Source organism: Pelodiscus sinensis, chromosome 3 (genome assembly GCF_052426305.1).
Source record: "Pelodiscus sinensis isolate ZL-2025 chromosome 3, ASM5242630v1, whole genome shotgun sequence".
In the NCBI taxonomy this organism is placed as follows: domain Eukaryota; kingdom Metazoa; phylum Chordata; order Testudines; family Trionychidae; genus Pelodiscus; species Pelodiscus sinensis.
Genome location: NC_143054.1, coordinates 74356406 through 74383815, shown reverse-complemented (window position 1 = coordinate 74383815; position 27410 = coordinate 74356406). Strand labels below are relative to the sequence as shown.

At 40.0% G+C, this 27410-nt stretch overlaps 1 protein-coding gene across 3 annotated transcripts in view; it reads right to left on the bottom strand.

Moving 5' to 3' along the window:
- Positions 1 to 27410, bottom strand: part of GRIK2 (glutamate ionotropic receptor kainate type subunit 2) — a 622020-nt gene that overhangs the window by 225149 nt on the left and 369461 nt on the right. For all 3 annotated transcript variants that reach the window (XM_075923935.2, XM_089777200.1, XM_089777199.1), the window contains exon 11: positions 22294 to 22500. In XM_075923935.2, coding sequence (XP_075780050.1) covers positions 22294 to 22500 — 207 coding nt within the window. The remainder of the gene's footprint in view (positions 1 to 22293; positions 22501 to 27410) is intronic.

Below are 27410 nucleotides of genomic sequence, written 5' to 3'. Positions count from 1 at the left end.
GGCCTAATGCCCTGGCCAAATTCCAGTACGTTTGATTATGATCAGCCTACTTAATCTTTGCTATAGTTTTACTGTAATTAAATATCCTATTGATCTATTCTGATGTATTCAGTTACACAAGCTGACATACTCCAGCTCAGATAAAGCAGCATTGCAGTGGTGGGAGAACTGATTCTTGTAGAAACCATGTATAATTGGAAAAATATTTTGGGATATTTTGGAACTTATCAATAATTTAAGTGACATGTCAGAACAACTAAACAGATTTTATCAAAACAAAAAACCCTTTAGACATGTTACCTATTGGGTGATAGTAACATTAATTCATGGAGCAGTTCAAGGAGCTACATGACAACCACAATAGGTCTTGCAATGACCAAAATCATGCTGCCTACCTAACATAGAAAAATATCAATTTTTTTGCAAGGTGGAAAAATGTACAACTGGATTGTACATTATTCACAGATGTAACAACTGTATACAGTTATTAAACCTTTGGCATGGTATAAAAATTGATTGTTTTAGCAACTCAACACACATGGTACACAGAGGAGCACATTAATTCTTAATGTATATCGATGTATTGAAAACCACTTCACACCTATGGCATAATGGAGCTAGAAGAATTAATAAATGTTTTAGAGTTTAACTGCTCTGTAGTGTTCTAGTCTTCAGTGAGGGAAAGGGATCTAGACATTTTGAGAAATATTGCATCAAGAGTGGATGAAACTGACAAAATATTTAAAAAATTATAATAGGATCTGTATGGAATCACAAAAACTAGCATGGAGAAGAAAAGTATTTGAGGGAAGTTGACTGAGATAGAATAGTTACTATTGAAAAGTCAACATTTGCCTAAAATAACCAACACAACAATATCTCTATGCTAACTGTCCTTTATACTACTTCAAACAGAAAATCACTGTGGCTTATGGTAATTCTTTGGTACCTGTGGACAAATGAGACTCTGGCCTGCTGGGTAACCTTGGAAAATTTACTTAATCTATGTTGTGCCTCATTTTCTCCTCTGTAATCTGGGCATAGTGATACAGATCTTTTTTGTAAGGTACTACATTAGAGCTATCTATTATTGTTTTAGTGACCACTGTATTAAAGTTTATGACATTTATCAAAAGTGGATTGTTTCTACTTAACCCAAAATACAATGGAGTTGTAGGACAAATCATGGGTATAAGTCTCCACACAATGTATAGTTAATGTGCAACAAAAATCACTGGTCAAACCATTGAATATTATAGAGAGACTTTTTAAAAAGCTAGATAATTTTACTATCCAGAAAGAATATATGTAACCATGCTGTCACAATTCCTAAGGTGTCTGCCTTAGGCTGTTATTTAATTTCAGCCAAAATGGTTCAGGCATTTGTGAATGAGGCTAAGGGGAAAACAGATATTTTTAACTATGTTAAAAATCTCCAGTGGCCTGTACTTAGAGAAGCATTTGTGCCCCCATGTTTTACAGCATGGACTTGAGTGCATGGCAAGGATGTGCATTTTGCCATATCCATGAAAATCCCAAAATTATAAGCCCTTGAAACTCTGTGGTTCACAAACACTATTTAGATTTTTGTAAATACATTCCCCAAACATTCTGCCAGAACTGAGTCTGATTCAATCCTGGGCTAATCATAATTTCCCCTGAATTATAGCTCTGTGTTGCTCTAGGCTATGCTGTGTCTGGGCCCACTCACCCAAAATGAATCATGGATTTGGTCTGTCCTGAGCTGTCTATATTTTCCCAACTGACCCAGGCATGGTGGAGGAGAATGCAGAGTAGGCTTACCTGGGAAATGCCTGAATCAAATTCAGAGAGGACTTCTGCTGGGGTGGGCAATAGATATAGAAAAGGGCATGGATGGTACAGAAATTGGGACTGAAGCTGGCATGGGGAGGGAGGAAAAAGAAGCTGGGAATGAAAGTGGGGGAGATGGAACTGGGATGTGGGGAGGGGAACAAACTGAATTTATTATGTTTGCTTCTCAGCTTTGTCTATCCGTTGTCTTGCTTACACATCAATACTGAGTTCATATATACTTCTTTCTTTGATGCTCTAAAAATAAACAACAACCTTCCAAGTCTCCAAACAGTATTGGTGTCACCATGTTTGGGCAACATTCCCAGAAGTACATCACCTGACAGCAGCACATCCAGAAAGCTACTGAACTATTGAAATGCATTTTGGCTGATACTTGACATTCCCAAGGGTTCTACTACTCAGCAATGTTTATTTTGACATGAGCAGGGATAAAATTATGGATGACAGTCAAAAAGTGTAACTAATAATATAATCATGATTATTTACATGCAGCTCTCTTGTACTATTTAAAGGTGCTTTATAAACATTAACTAATTAATCTTCATAACATCTTGCAAATTCCACTATCCCCATTTCATAGAGCCGGAAACTCACACAGCTAAATTAAGCACTAACTATGTTTAGGGACACTGAGGGAGTTAATTTCAAAGGCGGGATTAACATTTCTGAATTCTTGGTACCCATTTCTGTGATTAGACCACAGAAACGTTGGTTTTGGAGATAAGGAAAAGTAAGGGGCTGTTTGGTTTTTGGAGAGCAGGAAATAGAGTAACTATCAGCTTTAATCTATTCCAGCTCAGCAAATCTCTATTTTCAGTTCAACTATGGTAAAGAACACACAATATAGATTTTGTGAAAATGAAATGAATGATTGGAGAAATAATAAACTCTCGAAATGGAATTCTCAAAGTACCTTACATGAGCTTTGACATAAAAAGTTAGAATTATAAATCACTTCTTCAGAGGAAAAAATGCACATATGAACGGAGAAGGAGTTGCACCAATTTTCTCCAGGTAATTTAATTTCTATCAATTGAGCCATCTCTCATGCCCAACCTTTTCTGAACTCAAAGAGATAGAAGTAAAATTTATGCACAAGTGTTTGCATAACATTAGATTTAAAGCCAAATGTGAATTAAGTTTCTTATCAGGCAGTCTTAATTTCCACATATTCCGTTGGGAAGACATTTAAATATAATCTTTAACTCTTAAAAAGATTTTCTACCAGGCCTGACAATGGGGAGTGTGTGTGTGTGTCTGGGGGGTAATGGTGCAGTTGCCCCAAGGGCCAGTGATTCAAAGGGCCTAGGGCTCCCTCCCACCACTGCAGTGGCAGCCAGAGCCCTGAGCCCTTATATTGCATCTGGGGCACCACACAACACACTCTGGGCAGCACTGAGGGCTGGAAGAGGACCGTACCAGGCAGCACTAAGAGCTGGCTGCCCTCAGCCCTACTATTTTTGGCCTTCAGCCCTGCTCTTTCCAGGAGAGCGAAGCCTGCCTTCCCCCACCTTAGCAAGTCTATTAGTCCTCCTTTTCTCTACCTATATTTCTGACACAGCACTAATATTTTTTGAGCCAGACAACGGCCCAGCCCACACACCTAGGCAGGTGCATACAAGGGATTAAGACCTTCACACGTACTTCTCTGTGCAGGCTCTCCAGCTCGGAATCCAGACATCAAGAGTCAAGCAAGTGTTTCATGTCTCCTACTTTCCATCTTGAGAAAGTGTGACAATAATAGGTAGAGCTTTGGCTCTTCTCTAAAAATGCAATACACAATCATTTTCCTAGGTTGTGAAAATACATACGCAGCTTTACATAGGGAAAACCGTAAAGGCACAATATACTGATAGTCCTAAATCTTTAAAGAGTTGGACATCTTCAAAAAGGTCTCATACATGAACCCTGATGTTACTATCCTATAGTCTGTATTTATACTCACTAGCAACTCAGCAAAAATAATTTTTGTGTCTTCACTATACACTAGGGCTACGTCTACACTGGCCCCTTTTCCGGAAAGGGCATGTTAATTTCAGCTATCGTAGTAGGGAAATCCGCGGGGGATTTAAATATCCCCCGCGGCATTTAAATAAAAATGTCCGCCGCTTTTTTCCGGCTTTTAGAAAAGCCGGAAAAGAGCGTCTACACTGGCCCCGATCCTCCGGAAAAAGCGCCCTACTTCAAAGTAGGAATAAGAGCCTCCGGAAAAGGGCGCTTTTTCCGGAGGATCGGGGCCAGTGTAGACGCTCTTTTCCGGCTTTTCTAAAAGCCGGAAAAAAGCGGCAGACGTTTTTATTTAAATGCCGCGGGGGATATTTAAATCCCCCGCGGATTTCCCTACTACGATAGCTGAAATTAACATGCCCCTTCCAGAAAAGGGGCCAGTGTAGACGAGCCCTTTATGTATACCTAAGTATATATTAGCATCATTATTAAGACTTAAAAAATTTATTTATCTAACCAGACAAGCCAAGTTTGTTCAGCTAGGTAGTTCCTGTTATAAATTGAGATTATAAGTGTGTCTCGGAAATCCTAATTTAATGCATATTAATTTTTAACCTCTAGTCATACCTCTCCTATAAAAAAAAAAACCTAGTCTCTTGTCCGTATTTCAATTGGTCCACTGATAACTTTCAATGTCCATTGTCAATAACTTTCTGTTCAGATAATATTTGAAAAACCTCTCCATCCTTTTCACAAACTTGATGCATTTAAATATCATAAGTCTTCTCAAAAACAGCATTTTTGGTAGTCTCCAAGCCTTCGTCCACACTAATTTTGAAATAAAAAGCAAAGTGCCCACACTACCACGCCTGTTATTTTAAAATAACGAGCTGGTTATTTTGAAATAATAACTCCAGATTTCCATGAGGAATAATGCTTATTTAGAAATTGTTACTTTGAAATAGCAGTAGTGTGGCCATTCAGCTGCTGTTAGACCTCTCCAGTTCTTCCCTTCTCCTGCAGAGCTTAAACCAGCAGGCTGAAGGAAAATAGTTTGTGGACCTTTCAAAGCCCCATGCCACACGTTATCCAACCCAGAAGTCATATCTGACCCCAGTGCTCCCTCTGAGCCTCCCATGGCTGCCAGCACTCGCACAACATCCCTGGTTGCCCCCAGCAGGGACAAAAGAGGGCACCGGCCTGGACTGGTATGTAGATCCTGGACCTCGCTGAGGTCTGGGATGAAGAGATCAACCTCCAGGTTCTCTACACCAAGAGGAGAAATGCTGACATCTACGGTCAGATGGCCTCCATCCTGACCAAGAAGGGGGACATGTGGACCCTTGACCAGGTCCACATGAAGATAAAGGAGCTCTGGCAGAGATACAACAAGGCTAGGGAGCAAAATGGCTGCTCTAGGCAACTCCTCACACCTGCTGATATGGTCTTCCTCTGCCAGAGAACTGGTCTTTCTCTGCCAGAAGCAGCGTCCCATGTTGTCCAGGGAATTGAGGATCATTTGCTGCAGAAGGAGTACCAGGGGCTTCCATTTGGGGCTGGTCATCATCCTGCTGGAGCAGCACATGGGCAGTTTGGATGAAATGCGCCATGAGGCACAGCATGAGGCCCATGAGCCTGGCAGTGCTTTGCAGCTGCTCTGGCTCCATGATATGAGGGCTGTGGCATCTGCAAGGGCATGAGTTTGGTGTCCCATGTCGGGGGAGGCAGTAGAGGAGTGGTGTGTGAGACGCGGCCATAGAGGGGAGCCCCTGAAATCACATGTTTCAGCTAGCCTCAGCAAGCAGACATAGGAAGTGTCTGACCTCCTGGTGCCCTCCCCAGAGTGCTTCTAAATCCAATGCAGGCTCCTATCACTGTGGACATGCTATTTTGAAATAATTCTGAGCTATTTCAATGCTGCCTTATAGTGTGGATGCACTATTTCAAAATTATTATTTTGGGAGTTATTATTTTGAAATAAGTTATTTTGAAATAATGTCCTACTGTAAACATCCCTCTGGGGCCACAAGACTACTCAATGTTTTTAAAGCAATGGAAAGATAATGCTTAATATGTATGTCAGCTCCATATATGTTTAGGAAGGAAAGCTCGTCAAGACAACAAATAGAAAAGACATACTAGTTTCCTACTCAAAAATGTGTATTGGTGAAATTCTAGTCCTATTGAAGTTAACGGAAGTTTGATATTGTTTTCTACAGAGCAAGGATTTCACCCTGTGTTTTAAAACAAGTTCATTGCTTTTCAGCATCACCCTGGTTGCTTTCAAAGAGTATATTTGTTTCCATGACACCGGCAACTGAAGATCTATGTATAGGCTTTTTTGCTCACAACCAAAGAGAAAGGGAGCAAGAAAATGAGGAGGTGTGAAAACGATGAAGAGTTAAATACACTACTGGAAAAAAAGAAGGTACCACAAAAAAATCTTTGGGGGAAGTTTTCTTAGTAAAGACTGAGTCTGGGAAAGCTAAGGGCAAATTCTTTCTCATTGCACTGCAAGGGGCAAGAAACTCATTGTGTTTTATAACGTATGGCCTTTCCTAGGAATCAAAATGGAATGGCATGTTCAAAAAAATTGGACTCAACTCTCCAAATCTCTGGATATCCAGCAAAGACATCCCAAAGATCTCAAATCATATGCTAATAACTACACTTTCCATCCTACTTCTAGGATGCCTATCTCCACTGGTTGTAAGGGTCTGTAAAGTAGGGTGATAGAGTTCAGACTGGGTAGGAGGTTATACAGTTCAGGTTCAATTCCACCAACTGCAGATAAATTCATATTTTTTTCATCCAACTTCTTGACAAAAATGTCAAGGAAGATGTGGTCACAATATATTGTAATACAGCCACTCTCCAAGTTACGAACAAGTTATGGACCAACATTTTGTCCGTAACTCGAACTCTTCATAACTTGGACCCCATCAAGTTACATACAACCGCGCTGTTTGTAAGCGTGAGTCGTGTTCGTAACTCGGGGACCGCCTTTATGAATGCTCCATGGGAGCTTTGGTCGTAAGTGCGAATGGTCGTAACTCAACCGTTTGCAACTCGGGGAGCGGCTGTAATATTTATTGTTATGAAGAAAAGTATTTGCAGTGTTGTTTTCTACAGTGTATGGGGGAGGGACTGAACTTATTTCATTCAATTTAGATTGTGTTTGGGTTCTTTGCATTTTAGAAAACAGTGCTTATACTTAGCTGCCCTTACGTTGAGAATTCCTTATGTAACCTGTCTTTTACTTGGTATCAGTATCATGCTTCTGACTTACAATTTGATTGGGATTTTCTCCCATGCTCTATACTAAATTACTATATACCTTATGTCTGGTACTCTCAACTATATTGCTTCTAGTTTATGATTTTGAGTCTGGTGAGCCTTATTCTAGAAACTAGGGGCCCCCTTTTGTCATTCTGAATGAATTTAAGGCATTCTTTTGTCATGATTACAAGTCTTAAGCTTGAATTTGCACATAATACAGAATGAAGCTGCGTGTATATGTGCTACCTGGAAGTTCCCTTTTGATTTCTGTATAGAAGTGGTTATGTGGACATTCAATAATTGTATAAATCTGTCTTGTCCATCACTCATTCCTATTCATCCCAACCAATCTGCTCCACTTCAAAATAGATTGAACAGTTCCACTTAAACATTTCTTCTCATTACAATTTTTGGGGGAAAAATTGGATATAATTTTCAACATCATTGGGTCTCTTAGAAACCTAAGTCACTTAGAAAGAAAATGAGCTTTATATGCTTTTGAAAATAGGACTTTTGGCACTTTTACCTGAGACACCTTAATACAGTAATTACTTGCTTAACACGTGCCCACTTAGCACGTTTTTGTGATAGCACGATTTTTTGGAGGGACCGTTTTTAGAACAACACAACTGTCCCCAAAATAACACAGTTTCCCTAGCCAGCTGGTCGCTGGCGTCTGCGTGGGGCTTCCCCTGCCTCCCTGCAAAGCGGCAGAGGGTTTGCCACACAGTTCCGCGACAACCCCCTCTTACCAGACGCCTTGCTCCCTCTTCTCTGCCCTCGCTTGCAGGCCGGCAGCTGGGTTTCCCCAACCAGCCGGTCACTGGTGGCTGCACGGGGCTTCCCCTGCCTCCCTTCAAAGCGGTGGAGGGTTCGCTGCTCACCGCTCTGTTCCTTGGAGACCCCCTCTTGTCTGATGCCTTGCTCCCTCTCCTCTGACCCAGCTTGCAGGCCAACGGCTGGGTTTCCCCATTCCCCAATGCTTGAAACGCAACTCCCACCTTTTCCATTATTTTCAATGGGAAAATTGACCCCGCATAACATGTTTTCACTTAACGTGATCATTTTCTGAAAAGTATCTACTGTGTTAAATGAGGAATTACTATAATCAGCATGAACAGCAGATCCTTGCTAAAAGGTAATATGCACCTTTTCTGCAAAACCATCTGCAATATGCCCAAATTTTGTTATGCAATTCTCCAGTATTCAATCATCAACTTCTCAACAACTTTTCTTCTCTTACTATTAGAGGAATGAATAGCCATGTTCCTATAAATTTTACTAGATAGATAGATATATAGATAGATAGATAGATAGATAGATAGATAGATAGATAGATACTATTTGCCATAAAACATATTTAAATGGAAATGAAACGATGAATCAGCAGTATGACTGGGTAAAAAGTGGAAGAATACAACAGTGAAGGACAAATACATACAGATGAAATAGCCAATATTCAGCATTTATTTAAAAAATGAAACAAAATACTAGTGGGAACATGGCTGTAGTTGACAGCAATTACATGGAAGAACAGGCTGCTCAGCGCACTAAAGAATAAAAGAACAGAAAAGGTGTTGGAGAATTAGCAACATATTATAATAAAGGAGACTCTGTTGCAACATTCAGTTGTACAGTAGGAGGTTTTCTAGAAGAGGCCGGAGAATAAAAATATAGTCAATTTGCCAGAAGCAAAAACAGAGGTGCAAACAGAAGAAAAAAGGTTACTAGGGTTCCAGAGAGATGCCTGCTGTGCTCATTCAAGTTGGGACAAATAACATTGAAAATAAAAGGTCAGAGTTTTTGAAGCTGAGGTTAGTATAAAAAGCACAGTGATCTTTTCTAGTACATTACAAATTATCATAATAAATTACCATATAACAGCCCAAGACAGAAATAGAATGCTATATCAATGAAATTTTAAGAGGCATGCCAACATAATAATAATTGGAAAACTCTGGGAATATTTGAAGCAGTAAACACAAACAGAAATTTTGTCATAGGTACTAGCAGTTACAGAACTATAGATGCTTGTATCAGATTTAGAAAAAATTACCAACACAGAATAACTAGAAAAGCTTGATCAAGTGGAGATAAAATTATTATATATTAAATAGTACGGATCGGTGGATATATTTTCTGAAAGGCAACTGCTGGAGAGGTGCCAAAGAAGCTTAAACTATTGATGACAATTAATGAAAATTACTTTAAGTAAAGAGAAATGGTTCAGGAATAAAACAATAGTGGCTAATCTACAGGGTAAATAAATGTATACCAAGAAATAAAAATGCACTTTGAACAGATGGCTAACCAGATAAATCAGAAAGAAGCTAAATTAAAAACAAACACTTATATGATGCTTGGAAATAAATGCAAATAAGGGTAAGAAATTAAAAAAAACTGAAACAGACAAAATGCAATATTAAAATATAGATAAAGAACACATACAAAAGAAGAGCGTTCCAACTGTTTATTTCTAGTATTACAGATAGAAAGGAGTAGTCAAAGTAGAAGCTAAAATGTTAAAGAATAATAAAAATAAATAAATTTCATAATAGCAATATGTAGGTATTTTACCTGGCCCCAATGTCTATAGGAATTCTAAATAAAAGTGGCAACCACAACCTGCCTATATAATATGTGGCTACTGGAATGTCATCCTTGGAAATATAATCTTCCAAATGCATTGAAATGCAATGCTATGATACACATGATGTACTCTAGAATGGGTGAATTTTGATCATGTAACAATCTAGATCCATTCCCATTTTATATTTGATTAAGTCTGGATTTTAATAACTTTTAGATCCAGCCTTTTGGCAAATCAAGTCCAGAATTTGCACATTGTTTAGACTCCTCTTAGAGTAAAATACATTACATAAAAATCCCTACTTCATTCAAAATATTGTGGATATTGCAGACCCTGCCACACTAGATTTCCACTGCAATTATGATTGTAATTAGCTTACTTTACACAGTCCACAATTTTTGAACATGCAGTTAGTATTGTACTAACATTCAATGACTGTAAAATGTAAAAAGCTAAAGTTACTGGACTCAATTTCTACAGTAGTTGTGTTAAGACTTTTAGTCCTCTGAATTTTATATTGTACTGGTCACTTTTAAAAAAAAATGAATATAGTTGCAGCAAAATGTCTGGTTATAAAAAATGAGCAGAATACTTGAGTATTTATATCTTCTAGTAATTTTTTTCTTAAACAAATAGGTCTACTCTGCCAATTACAAATGACTGCTATTAATAAATGTCTATTATTAGTTTTCCATGATTTTCCCATCTTGTCTGCAACTCAGCTGCAAGTACTTGAAGATCATCCCATAATTTAAATAGTGACTTAATTATGTATTCTGTGGAAACTATGCCCAGTTGTCTGCTCTGGAACATCTCATGTTCACTATCTATGAATCACCTGTGTACCTCTTCTCCACCCATTAATGAGCTACAGATTGTTGGTTATTATCTATTAGATTCAAAGGGATACTTCTCCATTCCATTTGAGCACTAGATCAGTGACTTCAGTACCACTGATCATGCTCTTCTCTGCTAGATTCTTTCCTCTCTTGGTTTCAATTATTCTGTGTTCACCAAGGCTCTCTGTCTACCTTGCCAACCAGTGTTTCAGTATGTGTTGGCTGAAGCACCCTTCTTCTTTCTACTGTTGGCAGCTGTGCCACTGTGACCTAATAAATCTATAGTTGTGGGGGTTTTACCAGTATTCAGATGATTCTCAAATCTACTCTCTTTCTTCCCGCTCTGTTCCTGGATTGCCTGTCACCATGCTGAAAAAACTCAGTTTCTCAAAACCTAAGCTATTTAACTCTCCTCTCCCCCTATTCAGTCTCCCACATGTGCTACATTTTTATCACTGAAATCCATCTTTTCCTCACTATGCCTACTGCTACAGCTGGAATAAAGCTCTCATTTGGATTACCATAAATTTCCCCCTTCAGCCTCCAAAGATGCATCTGCTAAAGTAATCTGCCTTTCTAATTGACCTGATTACTTTGCTGCCTTAATACACATACACACACACACACACACACCTCTCCAATCCTTTTTTTCCCTTTGCTTCCTGTTCCTCATCCCATAACAAATTCAAAATCCAGTTGATTTCTGTCAGAAAGCATTCCCATCATCTTCTTCTAACTGACGATAACCACACACATTTACCTGTCTTTATTGCTTTTTCACATCTTTGTCTTTTTTAAATTGTAAACACTTTGGGTCAAGGAAATGCTTTGTAAAGTGCTGTGTAAAATAATAAATATAATAACTAAATGGCAAATAATATTACTTAGCAGCAGTATGCTGCTTTTCATCAAGAGATCTCAAGGCTATTTAGAAAAGGAGGGCAAAGCATTATTTTTTTCCTGTTTTCATGGTGGTGGAACTGAATAGAAATTATTTTTATTAGCAGCAATTGTGATCAAACATGTCAGGGAATACTTATATTTTATTAGCTACTGACTCCCACCACCTTAAGTGGAAAGAAAGAAATGAGTTAAGGCTGATTTTGGAAACAAAAAGATTGAATTGTTGAATCATTCATAGTCTCAAATACAATTGACCCTACATTGAGAAACCATTTAAAAGAATATAGTATATGCATAAGAAATCTAATTGAATGAACAATGCAGAGTTTTAGCAGGTGAAGCTTTTCTTAAATAATCTTGGATTATCTGGGGAATTTAAAGAGAAGAATGATTCTGGGAATGTGTGCTATGAACTTTTTTTGATTTATAAGAATTCTTGAGTTGCTTTTTTTCCCCAAAGTACAGTTTCCCATGATGGGCACCTGATTATGTTAATAGCTATAAAGATAGCATAAATAGCATATATATATATATGAATAAAGAAAAGAACCAGGAAAAGGAGAAATAGGTTTGAGAGAAGCTAGGTCCACCTGGAAAAGTAAGGGTCAGTACTCAGCTGTCTTTTATTAACTTTTAATGAGAAAGAGAGAGGAACTGAGTATGTAACTAGTTACGTTGACAGATAGCAAGAAACTGTGAGATGCACTGAATGAAAATTGTATCAAGTGAAATACCACAGGTTTGGGAATGACTAACTGGCTGTCTATACAAATTAAATGTAACGGGAAAACAGTTGGAAAATTAAAAGTGAGTCAGCCTTAGAATTGACCAGCATGAGAAGGACATGCAATGTTTTCCTCTCAGTTCTAAATAACGTAGTACTCACTAGACCATAAAAATAATAAGCAAATTCACTTTAACACCATACACCTCATGCATACAGACAAATTTTCTCCCTGGTACCAGACCAGTTAAGGCAACACAATTATACCTGGGGCCACTTCGGTGCACTGCATAAGGACACCAAAATGATTCTAAAATATATCTAAGTGCAGAGTTCAGACCAAAAGTATTTGTTTTTTTCTGAGGTATATTTGTAATTATTATCAAGTTAATTGTTCTGTTCAAATAAGGGAAAAAACCCTCTTTATTTGTGTTTTTTGATTTTCCATTGCCACCCTTACTTCCATGCTGCTCTTGGCAGGCACTGCCTTCAGAGTTGGATGCCTGGCCAAGAGCACTGCTCTCCAGCTATGCAAATCTGAAGGCAGTGCAGAAGTAAGGGGGTCATACCAAGACCTCCCTAAAATAATGTTGTGATCTCCTGCAACTCCCTTTTGGTCAGGACCCCCATTTGAGAAATGCTGGTCTCCCCTGTGAAATCAGTTTAGCATAGGGTAGACGCACACACACAAAACCAGATCTCATGGTGGGAGATTTTATTTCATGGTCTGTGATACATTTTTCAATCAGGCAGGGAATTATTTAAATAGCAGGTATAAAATGAATATTACCTCTCACCCAAAATATGGCCGTGGTAGTAGAAGTGACTACAGCAAGTTACCATGCTGTAGGTCTAATTTCCGAAACTCATAATGGTCCACCCAATAACTTAATTTACATAGATTATACTCTGTCTCTGTAACTCCTTTTGTACCACCAGGCTTTACAGTAGAGCTGGGGAACCTACAGCCTCTGGGCCGGATCCAGATACAGCTTCTCTAGAGCCAATTCTGGGAAAACCTGTATGGGGGCAACCCTAGTTGAAGGCCCCATCCTTATGTTGTACTCTAAAGGGTTTTTATCCCAAGTATTGGGGCTAAGACTTACTGGCTGAAATTTTCATCAATGCCAGATGTGTGGCTAAATCTTCTTACATAGGTTTTAAAGTCTCACCCCCTAATATTTGCATACTGACATGGCAAAGACAAAAATTGTGGCTGATACATGCACAGAATGGGTGGAAGAAGGCTTTTGCGAGAGCTTTCTTGTGAAGCTCTGAAAAGTAGGCACAACTTATCCATAAGTAAAAAAACCTTTTATATCAACATTTGTGTGAAGAAAGAAAGAAAGAAAGAAAGAAAGAAAGAAAGAAAGAAAGAAAGAAAGAAAGAAAGAAAGAAAGAAAGAAAGAAAGAAAGAAAGAAAGAAAGAAAGAAAGAAAGAAAGAAAGAAAGAAAGAAAGAAGTCATTCCTTGATCAAAAAAAGCAAACATGTAAATATCAGCATAGCTGAATTCAACAAAAAAAAGTGTATTCTCTATATGACATGGACAGCTAAATACAAGTCACTGATGGGCATAAACAACTTAAATAATTAGAGAAGATAAATGAATGAATTTTTAATTGATTACAAAAACATCTGAACCCTTTACAGTTATTGAAAGTATGATATAGCGCTATTACTTTAATCAGTTTAAATGTTCTGCAGTTAAAAGTGACAGAAGACCTTCATTTTAAGAAATTCAAAAAGTACATGCATTTAAACCTATAAATTCACACTAAGTATCATCTGTTTTTCTAACTTCCCCACTGAATATAAAAGTCTTGCTTGTTTTTCTTAAAAAAAATGCCTAAAGAGTTTGATGAGTTTGAAAAACCCCAAATGTTTAATTTTAATGCTTGTACATAATAAAACATGATCTAAAAGGAGAGTAGTTACAGAGTTTCCATGAGTGATTTATGAATCATAAAAGCTCTGCTAATGTTAAATGCAATTTTTAACGCACAACCCTTGAATTGCATAAGAACTGTATGGAAAAATCATGTATAGTGACAGCCAAGAAACAACCACCATCTTTTTAATGGTATATAAAAATAGTGAATTAGTTCCCAGAGGATTTCTCATTCTAAGTTATATCTGCTGGAAACTATAAAATGGCAGTCATTTTCCATTTTTTTTCAAAATCCTACCACTAAAAATATTTTAAAGTAATATTTAAGTTACAAAGGAGTTCCATTACAAATAAAGTAAAATAATGTTTTTCACTCTTCTAGTTTAGCCAGAAAATACCACTGACACCTATATGAGCACATCTAATATATAAAGGAGAATGTTTTTATGTGTGTGCTCTAATAACTTGGACACTGTAAGACCTACCACAACCAAACTTTCCATGGGATAACCTTTCCTCCAGGAGGTTTTAAGGTCCTATGGGACGGAAGAGATGAGAGACCGATGCCTCTTTCTGGGGCTGCACGGAGCTTGGCGGTGCGAGGAGAAGTGGCTTCCCCACCATTGCTGGAAGCATATGGAGGCCCCTCTTCAATACTGCAATTGGCCCAGGGCCCGGTGGCCATCCAATGGGTGGACAGCTTGCTGCTGGGGCTCACTCTAGGCGGAGGGGGCGGGGCTGGTGTTACCGCTCAGCTGCCACTTTGAAAAAATGTCCAGAAGGAGGCTCATCGGGGACCCAGAGGTGAAAGCAGGGTGTGTGTGGAGGGAATGAATGGGGGGGACTGGTCCAGGGGGGCTGGACCATTGGGGGCAAGTGGGGAGTAGGGCAGGATTGTGGGGGCTGGATCGTTGGGGGACAGGCTGGTCCAGGGGGGCTGGATCATTGGGAGTGAGTGGGGGAAGGGCAGAATGGGGGGGGATGGATCGTTGGGGCCAGTCTGGTCCAGGGGGGCTGGACCATTGGGAGCGAGTGGGAGGAGGGCAGGATTGTAGGGGGATGAAGGAAGTGGGGCTGGACAATCCTGTGGGGAGTGAGTGAGAAATGAAGCCCATGGCGGGAGGGGGAGTCTCCTTTGAGGGGCACTGGCCACTGAATGATACTGGGTGGGTGAGAAATTAATCCAAGGCGGGGGAGGGAGGATCCCTCAAATCTGGGCACTGGTCCTGGCTTTGATAGTGGATGATCCTGGTGAGGGAGGTGAGAGATGCAGTCCATGGCAGGGGCATCTGGTCAAGGGGGTGGTGCTGGAGGAACGACTATAGAGGTGCCATCAGGCTCAGCTAGTTGACTCATAGTTTCATCAAAAAAGATGGGAGAAGAGTTTGAGGTATCACCTTGAAATCTTTCAGATTCAGTAGGCTCTTGGATGAGAATTTGCACACCCAGCATGCCTATCCCCTACTTCCCTACCAAAAAAAATTAACTTCTACAAGGATAATTAGCAAAAATACCATCTGATAGGAAGCAAAACATTACACTATTGAAGAGGGGCCTCCATATGCTTCCAGCAACGGTGGGGAAACAAGCCATGGTGATTTGGGGGCTCTCCCAGCCACGGTGCTTTTAATGGCTCCAAGACTCATGACATGGGAAGAAAACAGAGACATAGTTTCTACTGTGATTTTTGTATCTAAGTTTGCCAAGTCAAATAGCTCTGATTCTCAACATTGCAATGCCTCTTTTTGAGTCAGAGATTTTGCTTTATGCAGCAGTAGAAAAGTAAGGGGGTCTGCCATAATGGCCAGATGTCAGGTACTGGCAGCTGCGGTGTGGCCGGAGCCTGTCAGGACCTGCTTCTGTTTTTCTAAATTTTGTTCCTCTGGTTTCCCAGGCAACACTGGGTAAGTCCAACTAGTTAAATATATATGGACGTGTGTGTGTGTATATACATACACAAACACATGTATTTGATGTGCTTATATAGACATATATATGGATATTGATTAACAGATGATAGACAAAGATCCTATTTCTCTAGCAATCATGTAACACCATTTATTCCATGGTCTTAAGAGGTGTGCACTTGCAATGAACCCATCAAGAACACCAGCACAGCTAGAAATGGAGTCTTCGGGACTTGCTTGATTTGAAACCTATTTAAGTGAATGGAAAGACTGCTTCTGATTCAAATGGACTTTAAATCAGCCACCAAATCATAGGCTTCTAACACTTGTGCAAAAGGATTAACTCCCCAAGCTATAAGCATCAGACTGTTCACATATATAGACAAAGTCCATACATTTCTTATAATGGAGAATGCATAATAGACCTCCATCCCATTTGCAACTATGCATTTTCAATTATGCTGGTCACAGGGTGCTAGATTTCCTTTGTTCTAGCAAATACATTAAACTGAAAGCTAAAATATGTTAAATGATTCCTTCCCTAATATTACTTCCCTGTGAAAGCTACATAAGCACCTGCTGTCCCTTTCACAGGGAATTAATGCTAGGGAAGGGATCATTTCATGTATTTTAGCTTTCAGTTTAATGTATGTGTTATAACAAAGGAGATCCAGCCCCCTGTGACCAGACAGTTCTTTGTGAACTATCATGAAGTCCAAAGACTACCACTTAGGAACCTTTGCACTACAGTACATGGGCCACATTACAGAAACACATCTATACACACACAATCAGTGTGTCACATGGTTGAAGAGAGCAGATAGTTTAACATAAAACAGGAAAGAAAATTTAAAATACACACAAGGCTGAGGCAAGGGCTTCCCCTACAAGTCTGTAAATCTTGTACTCTGGATAGTACAAGACAAATAGAAGACCTTTTTTCCTGCAGATTTTAATAAAATTTAGGCCCCTAAAATAAGTGACATTATTTCCAGAGGCGTGCTGAGCTCTTATACTTTTGATTCTTTACACCTCTGACTCTGTACCTCAGGTCAAATATTTACCTGAGTTGCCTACATTTAGATGTCTTGATTTAGTTGCTCAAGTTTAGGCCCTATATTGTACCATCTTTTATTAAAAAGTTAAGAATCCTCTTTTCCACATACCTGATATATAAAAATGAGCAGCTGCAATCTTAAAATCCTTGAACAATGATTACACATCCCATAATTTGATTAACCTAATTAACATAAACTATTGAGCTAGTTATTTTCCTTCTTCTCTGATCTTAAGTGTAGATGATCAAAACTTACTTAATCTCTAAAGCTACTAGTAAAAAGTATTTCTGAAAGTATACATCATTCATCCCAACATCCACCCTCTTTTAAGCTTTAGCTCTCTAAGGCTGGATCGATAGTGGCCCATCTCTAATCACAATTTATGATAGGGGAATTGGATTACCTAGGGAAGTGAATTAATTTGTAGCCACATGGTGTAAAATAACCTTCTGAGTGGTGGCTTCATCACGCTCCATCTGGTGTTTCAATGAACATTTTAAGCAGAGAATTTAAGAAAGGACAAAAGTAGGCTAACTCAGAACCTATGCTCAGTCACAGCTCTCTCAACGAGACTCAGTTTATTTAACCACTTTGTTGTCCTACCAGATGTTCTCTGCCTCAGGACATCTTGTTCATTATGATTATTTATGACAACTCCCAGTTCTTTGCAGGATATTATATATACATCAGAAAAAAATGATGAATGCTACAAATGGTGTTTGAAAAATAAAGAGGATATGATAGTAGTATACTGATGGAGCTTGGCCCTCATTGATAGATAATAAAGAATCTGCCTGCTAGTGGTACCATAATTCAGGAGATATATATTGACCACAGTAGGACGTAAAACATGCTACTAATCATCTACAGGTCTAGCAGTCTCCACAGGAATAGAGCTTAGCTTGGTGCAAAGCTGCATGTCCTGGCCTGAGTGGCCTGGATGGAACATCTTGCTGGTAGCCATTTTGAGCTCTGGGTCTGCCAGCCAAGACAAAGTAAGGTTCATGCCCAGGCTAAGCAGCTACATCCATCCTGTAGCCACTGGTGTGCGTACGGGGTGTGCCAGGTATGCTCAGGCACGCCTTAATGTCTTAGGGTTGCCAGGTGTCCAGTTTTCTACCGGACAGTCTGATTTTTTGGGGGCTCTGTCTGGTAAAAAAATCCAGAAAATACTGGACATGTGCAATGTCCAGTATTTTCTGGTTTTCAGACTGGGCGCCTGGAAGCCTCGTGGGGGAGTGGCTGGGAGGCGGGATGTGATTGGCACTGGGAGCCTTGGCTGTGTGTGAGAAGGAGAGGCAGCTTGGTCCGTGTTCCTACGCGCTGGTCAAGCGTGTCGTGGAGCCGCAGCTGGACTGACTTGCACTTTGCCTGGGCCATGCGGGGGGCGGGAGCGCCCTGGGATCTGTACTGCCCAGGTCAGTCCCGCTGCCTGCCGGATGATACGCTCTTGCCCCTCCACCCCCTCCTGGCCAGCTAGTTAGTTCTCCCCCACTTCTCCTCCCAATCTTCCCTGGCCAGCCATGCCAGCCCTGCTTCCAGCGGCCAGTTCTCCCCCCCTCCCAATCTCCCCCAGACATCCCTGCTGTACCCAAGCCCCACCCCCACTGCCAGCTCTACCTCCTGCCGGCATGTTCCTCCTCCCAATCTTCTCTGGCCAGTCCTGCTGTACCCCCCATCAGCGCTGCTTCTGGCGGCCAGTTCTCCCCTCCTCTCCCGATCTCCCCTGGCCAGCCCTGCTCCGCCTGACCCCCACCAACCAGCTCTGCTTCCCGTCGACTGCCCCCCCCCATCTTTTCTGGCCAACCCCCGACCCCTCCTCTCCAGCTCAGCTTCCCAGCCCCCCCCCCTTCCTCCCAGCCAGCCCTGCTCCCCTCCCGGTTGGTCCCTCCCCTCCCCACCCGCCACCCCATGAAGTGTGTCCTGTATTTTTTTTAAGACTACCTGGTGACCCTATAATGTCTCAAAAAAAAAGTGGCTTTGCGTTTTAATTTAATCGCATGATACACTCTTTTAGTTTTAAAATATGGATTGCTATATTATGCAATAAGCACCAAATTGCACATATAAAAACAAACTAAGAAGTACAATGTCCCATTCTTAAGTTTGTATTTTTAAGTAAAGTTTAGCTGTTAATTAAAAAAAAAGTTTAGTTATGTTTTAGTTTCTTTAGTTTGTTTGATGAATAAAATAATGTCCTTTATGAATGAGTAGTCAAAAAATGTTCACCTTTAAAAAAATAAATAAATAAAATTCCCTGGGTGCACACCCTAATGAAATGTTCTGTGCACACCTATGCCTGTAGCGCAAAGATCACACACACTTGTTTCTTTCATTTGTTCACAATCCTTTTTATTTAACAAAGTTGCTGCCTATCTGCTATAAATTATCCCTCATTTATGAGGTATCTTTGCTCAGGAGATGCTCAGAATGTCTGGAAATCACTCAGCACATTGAGAATGTCACCCTAAACAAATGTCTGGGTGGGAGGTCACTGGAACTTTACGTGCAAAAACAACAGACTGCTGTAATACAGACAGAGGAACTAAGTAGAAAGGATAAATGTAAAGTGGCTCAAAATTCATGTGATGATTCCTCAACAGAGGAGAATGTGATATAAGGAGCAGAGTTCAGCAGCCCTGTGGCTCATTTTTAGTTTACGTCTCATGTTCCTAAAAGCTCAGGCTTTGGGGCTTCAGCCAGCTACCTGCATGCTCATATTTTATTTTACCCAATGCATTTTAGGAGGGTTTAAGTTTTATCTCCTTCTTAAGCATCCAAGGGGACCACAACTAGAGATGGGACACTGTATAACTACCACCAGGCAGATTTGAACCTGGGCCTTCTTGAGCTTAGTATACAAGTCTCTACAGCTTGAGCTATAAAGCCATGTAGCTTTCAACTGTGGCTGTAGAGTTCCCTTGTTCTTATCTCTCTTTATAAGTGGTCTAAGTGTCACTACATTGGGCAGTGAACCACATTAGGGCTACGTCTACATTGCAGGCTTCTTGCGCAAGAAGCTTTTTGCAGAAGAGATCTTATGCAAAAACTTCTTGCGCAAGAGCACGTCCACACTACAAAAGCGCATCGGAAAAGTGATGCACTTTTGCACAAGAGAGTGTCCAGACTGCACAGACATTCTTTCGCAAGAAAGCTCTGATTGCCATGAACGGAGTGGCTACCAGAGCACCTGTGCTTATTTCGATAGGCTGTTTTTGCACAACCCCCCCGTTTTCCATCCACACATACCTTTTTGTGCAAGAGCTCTTGCACAAACAGGCTTATTGCTCATAGAAAGAGGAATAACTATTGTGCAAAAACCCCTCTCCATCTGATTTACTGTAAATTTACTTGCACAAAAACACGCGTGCAGCGTGGACGCTCTGCGAGTTTTTGTGCAAAAACTCTGCAGTGTAGACCTAATCTAGGTGTGTGGGATACAACTGCACAAGGCAAGCTAGTGCTTTGAGGGAGCACCATGCATTCTCTCTCATATGTGCACAAATTTTGCACACATGCTCAGGGAGTGGGGTTGAGAAGGAATATTGCCTTGAGGGATTTTCACCTTTTATGTCAGTATGTGGGTGCTGCACATGCCAGGATTAGCTGAGTGTATATCACTTAATCATTTCCCTGCCATTGCAGGCTCTTAGGCAACAAAGCACATTGGTTTCTCCAGTTCTCGCCTGTGGTAAATTAATAGTCCAGTCTCCTCTGGGCTGTAATACTTTGATCTAATTTTAACTGTGGGGTTTAGTGTGTAGGTTCTGGGTGGTGTTGGTACACCCACAGGGTATGCAGGAGGTCTGTATGGACGGGATGATCTGATAGTTTCTTCTGGCCTTTACCTCTATGACTGTGAAATTAAAAAGTCAAGCTTTTCCATTGGAGATAGGCAAATATTGTTCCAAACAATGAATGAGCTTGAGGCTCCATGGGTAAAACCAGTTACTGACATTGTGATATACTATCAGAAGAGAGTGACTCGAGTCGCCCCAGTTCTAACCGTTTTTTCTTTTTTTTCAGTGCCAGGACTTCTTCACACGTGTCTTAAGACATATCTACATTACCCTGAAGTTCAGACTATGGGTGCATGTATAGCAGTGCATATTGAAATGCTGCACTGTTCCTCCCTTGTGTGGATGATGCATGTCAAGATGAAAAGTTCCTACCTCGTATTAATGTAGACTTCTTTAAAACAGGATTACATTATGACTGAAGAGAAGGGTGTTAAAGTAATACTGTAAATCTGAACATTTTGGCAAATTCTCATAGTCTTGTGAACTTTTAGGGCACATAGAGGCAGGAGAGATTCCTATCACTATAAACTGCTCAAAAACTGTCGGTTCTTGTTTCTGAAGGCCCATGTATTTTTTCCCAGCATCAGGATGAAAAAATCTGACTGGAGCTACAGTATAACCTTCCTATGTTTTTGTTGTTTTAAATCACATTGATATACATAGGGTTTGGTTTCTTTCAAGTGGCTTTGATCAGATGCCTCGATATTGAGCAATTTACCAAAATAAATAAACACAAAGAAGCTAAGGAGAATTGCATAATTTTCCAACAGAACTAAACTGTATTTCCAAGAGACCAAATCAAATTGGCACCACCAACTGGGAAAGTATATTTTAAAGGCCAGAAAGAAAGGATGCCTGACTTATTCAATTACAAACAATTGCCTGTAATGATATCTGTTTTGACTCACATTGAATTATCCTGCTGCTTCAGTGTACATTGATATTTCTGTCTTTCTGCCTGGACATTACAGCACATGTTTTAAGGAGAAAAGACAGGGATCTGCTCAGTGTATGTTAATGGGGAGATAATACTGCATATATTAAAGGTTACATAGGGATTCTTCTGAGAGAAAGCATCAAATCTCCTGCCAAAAAAAGAAGAGCTGATTGCTCTTGAATGATTAAGTTAGTGAGTATCATATTTCTTTTCACAAGAGTAATACATTACTCCTAAGAATTCATTGTGGTTGCTATCTATTTTCCTACGTTTAGATTTGGAAATGATTCATGAAGCATGAAGCGCTTTCCATTAGAAAGACAAAAACAGAGAGGCAAAATAAATAGCCTAGGTTTAATGATACATTTTAAAAACTGGAAAGAAGCTTCTTTTCGTTTTTTTTTTTAAAGTACAGAGACTCATTGGCATAGAAAATCTCAGCATACAATTGGCATTAACATACACTGGTATCACAATTTATCTGTGTCAAAAAAGCAATCAGCAACCTGCTGGATCTTGTTAAATGTTGCTCTCACTTATATTTCAGTAAAATAGCACACAAGCTATCAAAAATGAACTTACATGATCCATCAGTTCACGAACCATTCCATTCCACTGTCCATTGGCATCATCCTGGGCTCCATATTTGCCATCCTCCACCAGCCTGATTTCATAGGTAAATCCAAGGATGGTAGCTAGCTCCCTGAGGAGGTCAATGCAATAACCCTCAAATCGATCATTCCCATACAGAGGTTTGTCAGACTTCTTGAACATCACATAGGGCTCTTCCTGTAAGAAGTGAAGACACAGAGTGGGAGCATTAATAATGATCCATTTGTATAAAGCTGTTAATATGTTACCATGATATCATCTCCCATACACAGAGAGAAATGGACTTAAAAAAGTAAATCCTACTGTCTCCCTTCTATCAAGGGAAAAAATTACCTCAGATTAGTCAAAAACTCTTTCATTTTTAAGTGAAAAGAAAGAGCCAATAGAGAAGCCACATCTGTAATGCAGACATACCTTGCCTAATCTGAAATGTGTGGTCTACCAAATTACTCATTAATGTCCAACATTTTACTTGGGTGGAATATTGTAAATTGCTCAAAATGGAAGCAATCTAACATTGTGGCTATTCATCAATTGAAAAACTAATAGTTTTAATTCAGGACATAATTTAAGAGTGCTAATTACGGCAGGCTATAAATTTGTAGAAGGGGGATGTTAACTGCTTCCACAATACTTTTTAAAAAATAAACATGCAGAAAACCTTTCAAAACACAAATCAGTACCCGTACAGGTTGGACCTCCCTGGTCTGGCACCCTCAGGTCCTGATCGGTCCTGGATGAGGGATTTTGCAGGTCAGTTGTGCCTTCCCCTGCTACCAGCTTCCCCCAGCCCTGGACCAGCTGCCAGCCTCCTGCTTAGTTTCCCCTTGCCACCACCCTCACTTCCCTGTCAGTCCCCCCACCTCTTTCTCTGCTAATGCCAGGCAGACCAGCTCCCTGTGCGCCAGGCTCTGGCCCCGTGGGGCAGCCCCACTGTGGAGTGCTGAGCTCCTAGCCCTGTGAGCAGTTCCACTGCGGGAAGCCCAGCCACCAGCCCTCCACCAGGAGTTTCTGGTCCTGGAACACCCGTGGTCCTGCCAGATGACAGATGTTGCTGGACCAGGGAATCCCGAATTACAGAGGCTCAACCTATATATTCTGGTCTGCTGCGTCAAGTTATACACTTTGCTCTTTAAGATAATGCAGAAAGCCCTTGAGAATATTAACACAAAAATATTTCTATGGAAACTGAATTTTATTTCCTTAAAGCCATCAGCCCTGCTATGTAATTCTAAGGTTAGAATGTTATTGAAGATCTAGGAAGATGTTTATTGCATTATGGGGTATGTAGAAGACAGTCAACACTTTAAAATAATTGGCAGGTCATTAGTAGTTGTTTTGGTAGGAAAGTAATGCCTAGTGCTATGATGAACTTCTTGTTATGTTTTGTGTGCAGAATAAATGTCACTTTTATTAAATGTAATACTGGGAAGGAAAACAAATACTACACCTAAAATTTTCTATTATCAATCTCCAGTTTCTTTTTTGAATCAGAATAGGTTAAATAGATGAGCTTAAGGTTTTCTTGTGTTTTACACCTTTCCCCTATTTTATATAAGAATAAAAAATAACCACAAAGTAAGTCAAGAAAAATTGTACCAGATACAATTACTGCACCAGGCACAAGAGTCAATGAATAATAAGATTTCTCTCCTGGGTAACTTTGTAAAATTCATACAGTACTAAACCTCTGCATCAGCATTCACTGGGGTTAAAGGCACCTTATTCTGCTGGCACTTGGCAGCTTTAAGAAGAATCTGTCAGCATTTTCACTATACACCCTATATTTGAGGCAGCCCATAATTGATCCATTTTAATTTGCATAAAACTGGAATTTTAGAACAAAATATGTTCAGAAAGTATATTGGTGTGTTTGTGGGGGAGTGGGGAATATCTTGTGTATTAAAGAGATCAATATTTGTTTTCTCCAAATTGTCATGTTATGATTCTATTTCACACATTTCTATTTAAAGAAACAAATATAGGGCCTGATCTGGCAAAAGCTGTATACACATGTGTCATCATCTTTCCATTAGCTCTTCATATTATTAAGAGGTACTCGCAAATTAGGGTTTTGGTAGAGATCAGCACTTTGGTTTTTAATATTGAATTTGGCAAGTAGCTAAGGAGTTTCTGATCTTAATTTACAAATATTGTTATGTTGAAATTTGTTGAATCAGGAAAGCTGAGTATGCTCATTGGCTCTTTTTCAGAGCTTGTTTTAGCAGGTAAACTGCATATCATACTAAGTACAGAATAAAGTGCACTCTATGTTCCAAGTTCCAAAACTCTGTTAGCCTCAGTGACATATTTCATATTACCTTTATAATATAAGGGCTCTTACAGTCTTTTAAGAGCCAAAAATAAAGTTCGACCTTTTCTTGAATTTTGTGAGAGTTATGTGGAATACAAAAATATTGTGCAAAATCCAAGCAAACTGAAAAACAGATTTTAATGTAGTAATCATGAATATTTCAGTTAAAAGGATACTGGAATTTTCTCTGTTTTTTATTCTCATTTCTAAAAAATTGTAAACATGTATAAATTACTAGAGCTCGTCAGGAGACAATTTTCCTGTTCCATTTTATGCATCAAAAAATGTCTCCACCCTGAAGCAGGGACTAAAATCAAAATCTTGACAATTTTCATAAACTGAAAAATGGAAAACTATTTCCATTTGGGTCAATTAAAATATTTCATTGTCTGGCTATGCTGAGAGAAGGAGAAGAGACACCACAACTTTATTATTAGTTGTCTGGGACTACCCAGCAGATAGCACGTAGAGTGCAAGTAATCATAATTAACCAGAAGAGGAGTGCTTTAACTGGTCCCCTGGTCCCTTTTCCACCCAAGTCTCTCCAGTGTATCCATTTCTGGGACCTTACAATCCCGGGGGAAAGGGGCTTCAACCGACTCTTCCCTCCATTTGCCATATATATCCCTCCAGCAAATTCATGCTGGGACCTTATCAAGCACTCCCCTCAAGGTAGACTATAATGATGGGGAATTGGCTCACTACCACACCAACAGGAGTCCCCAACCACCCCCAGCTCACTCAGTTACCACAAACCTCTTCATTAAGTCCTTCTCAAAGACATTTATCCGTTGCTACATGCCCTCTTTTATGGAGTACCTTCAATGAATATCTGCTTTACATTAAATAGTAAGTTGCAACGTACGGCCTACAACTCATCATGTTCTGTTTGAACAGGGACCACCCAAACTTGCTGTGAAGAAGGCATATAAACACAACTGAACCTGAGTCAATATGGTAGAAAGGGAAAAATTCCTTCCCAGCCCCCTCAACAGGGTGGCAAGTGAAAAGCCCACAGCAGATATAGCCAATAACCTGGTATATTTACAACCAGAAAAGCAAGGGAAGGTGGATGCTTCCAGTCCTACTCCTTGAATAACAGGGGAGGGTCCCAGCACAGGCTTTTAAAATCCCTCATTCCTGGGTGATGGGATAGCCACCATGCTGGCCTCTTTCCAGCCATTTTACATCTTCCCCTCCCCTAAAACCATCAAGAATCACTCTCTTCTTCTGACCAACCAAACAAACAACTTTTCAGTTTAAGATGCAGGATCTCAAATGCTTAATGCATTACAAAGGCAATTTCCCCTCTCCAAATATTCACTAAGGGGCCACAGAATTCCTCATTGTTTTTTCATATACCCATCAGTTTTGCATGAAGGATGAATTATTTAGGACACTGATCCATATCAACCCACTCAGCCTATCCCAATGGAGTCTCTTAGGCTACAAGTTCACTGTGAGTTCTTCCAGCAGAAAATATGCTAATGAGGGATTCATTAGCATAAGGCACAATCTCATTAGCATATTTTCTGCCATTTCTTTTTGTGCAGTGGGTTTTTGCTCAAAAACAAGCAGTGTGGACTTTTTTTGCTCAAAACCCCCATTTTGTGCTAGATCCTTATGCCTGTCCCATGTCCACACTGCTTGCTTTTGTGCAAAAACCCCTTGCGCAAAAAGAAACGGCAGAAAATATGCTAATGAGATTGCAATTTATGTTAATAAGTCCCTCATTAGCATATTTTCTGCTAGAAGAATTTGCAGTGAAGACAAAGCCTTAGGGTATGTCTAAGAGAATTCAGACTCTGAAATACACCCCCTCACTAGGCTTCAAAACACTGTGTTCTCATGTATTTTTAGAGTACTAAGCATGAGCCCACCCCCTCCCTACCCCAAAGCTATTGACCCAGACTGGGAGGCTCACAACTATATGAGAAAAACAACAAACGATCTGATAGAACTTTGTAGACTAACAAAACATGTAGATGGTATCATGAGCTTTCATGGGCATAGCCCACTTCTTCAGATGACCAGAGTTTGAAGTTTAGGATGTGAAGACCCAAAATAAATAGGAGGGGGGGGAGGAAAAAAGGATGGGGGAGGATATAGAAAATAGGGGGGGAAGGTTAAAGGAATCAGTGAGTATCTGAAGATTGAGTAGTTAAAATGAAGCAGATTAAGTCAATTGATAGTATCCCTCCTGACATAGGAATCTACGCAAAGAGCTGTTTGCACCTCTATTGAAAGTTAAGTAGATAGTGTCCCAGCTAGTCTTCATCACGATTGAGTACATTAGCATGCAAATTGAATTTGCGGATGAACTCTAATTCCAATGCGCCTCTGTATATCGGGCTAGTAGAATTAATTTGCAACAAGACAGCCACTTGAAGATATTTTAAACCATGATTAGGAAGATTTAAATGTTCCCCAACAGCTTTCTGTATGATCCCTTTATGTATATCTGATTTATGTCCATTGATACTTTCCCGCACAGATTGTTCAGTTTGTCCAAGATATATAGCAGTGGGTCATTGCTAGCATTTGATGGCATAGATCAAATTACTGGATGTGCAATCAAATGACCTTTTGATTTGGTAGCTTATGTTGTTGGCTCCAGTGATGAATTCACTAGTATAGATATGTGGGCAGAGTTGTCATCGCGTTTGGTTGCAGGGCTATGTTCCTGGCTGCTTATGACGTGGTTGTGTGGCATGGTTACCAGAAAGAATTCACTTCAGGTTGGGGGGAGGGGTTGTCTATAGGCGAGAATAGG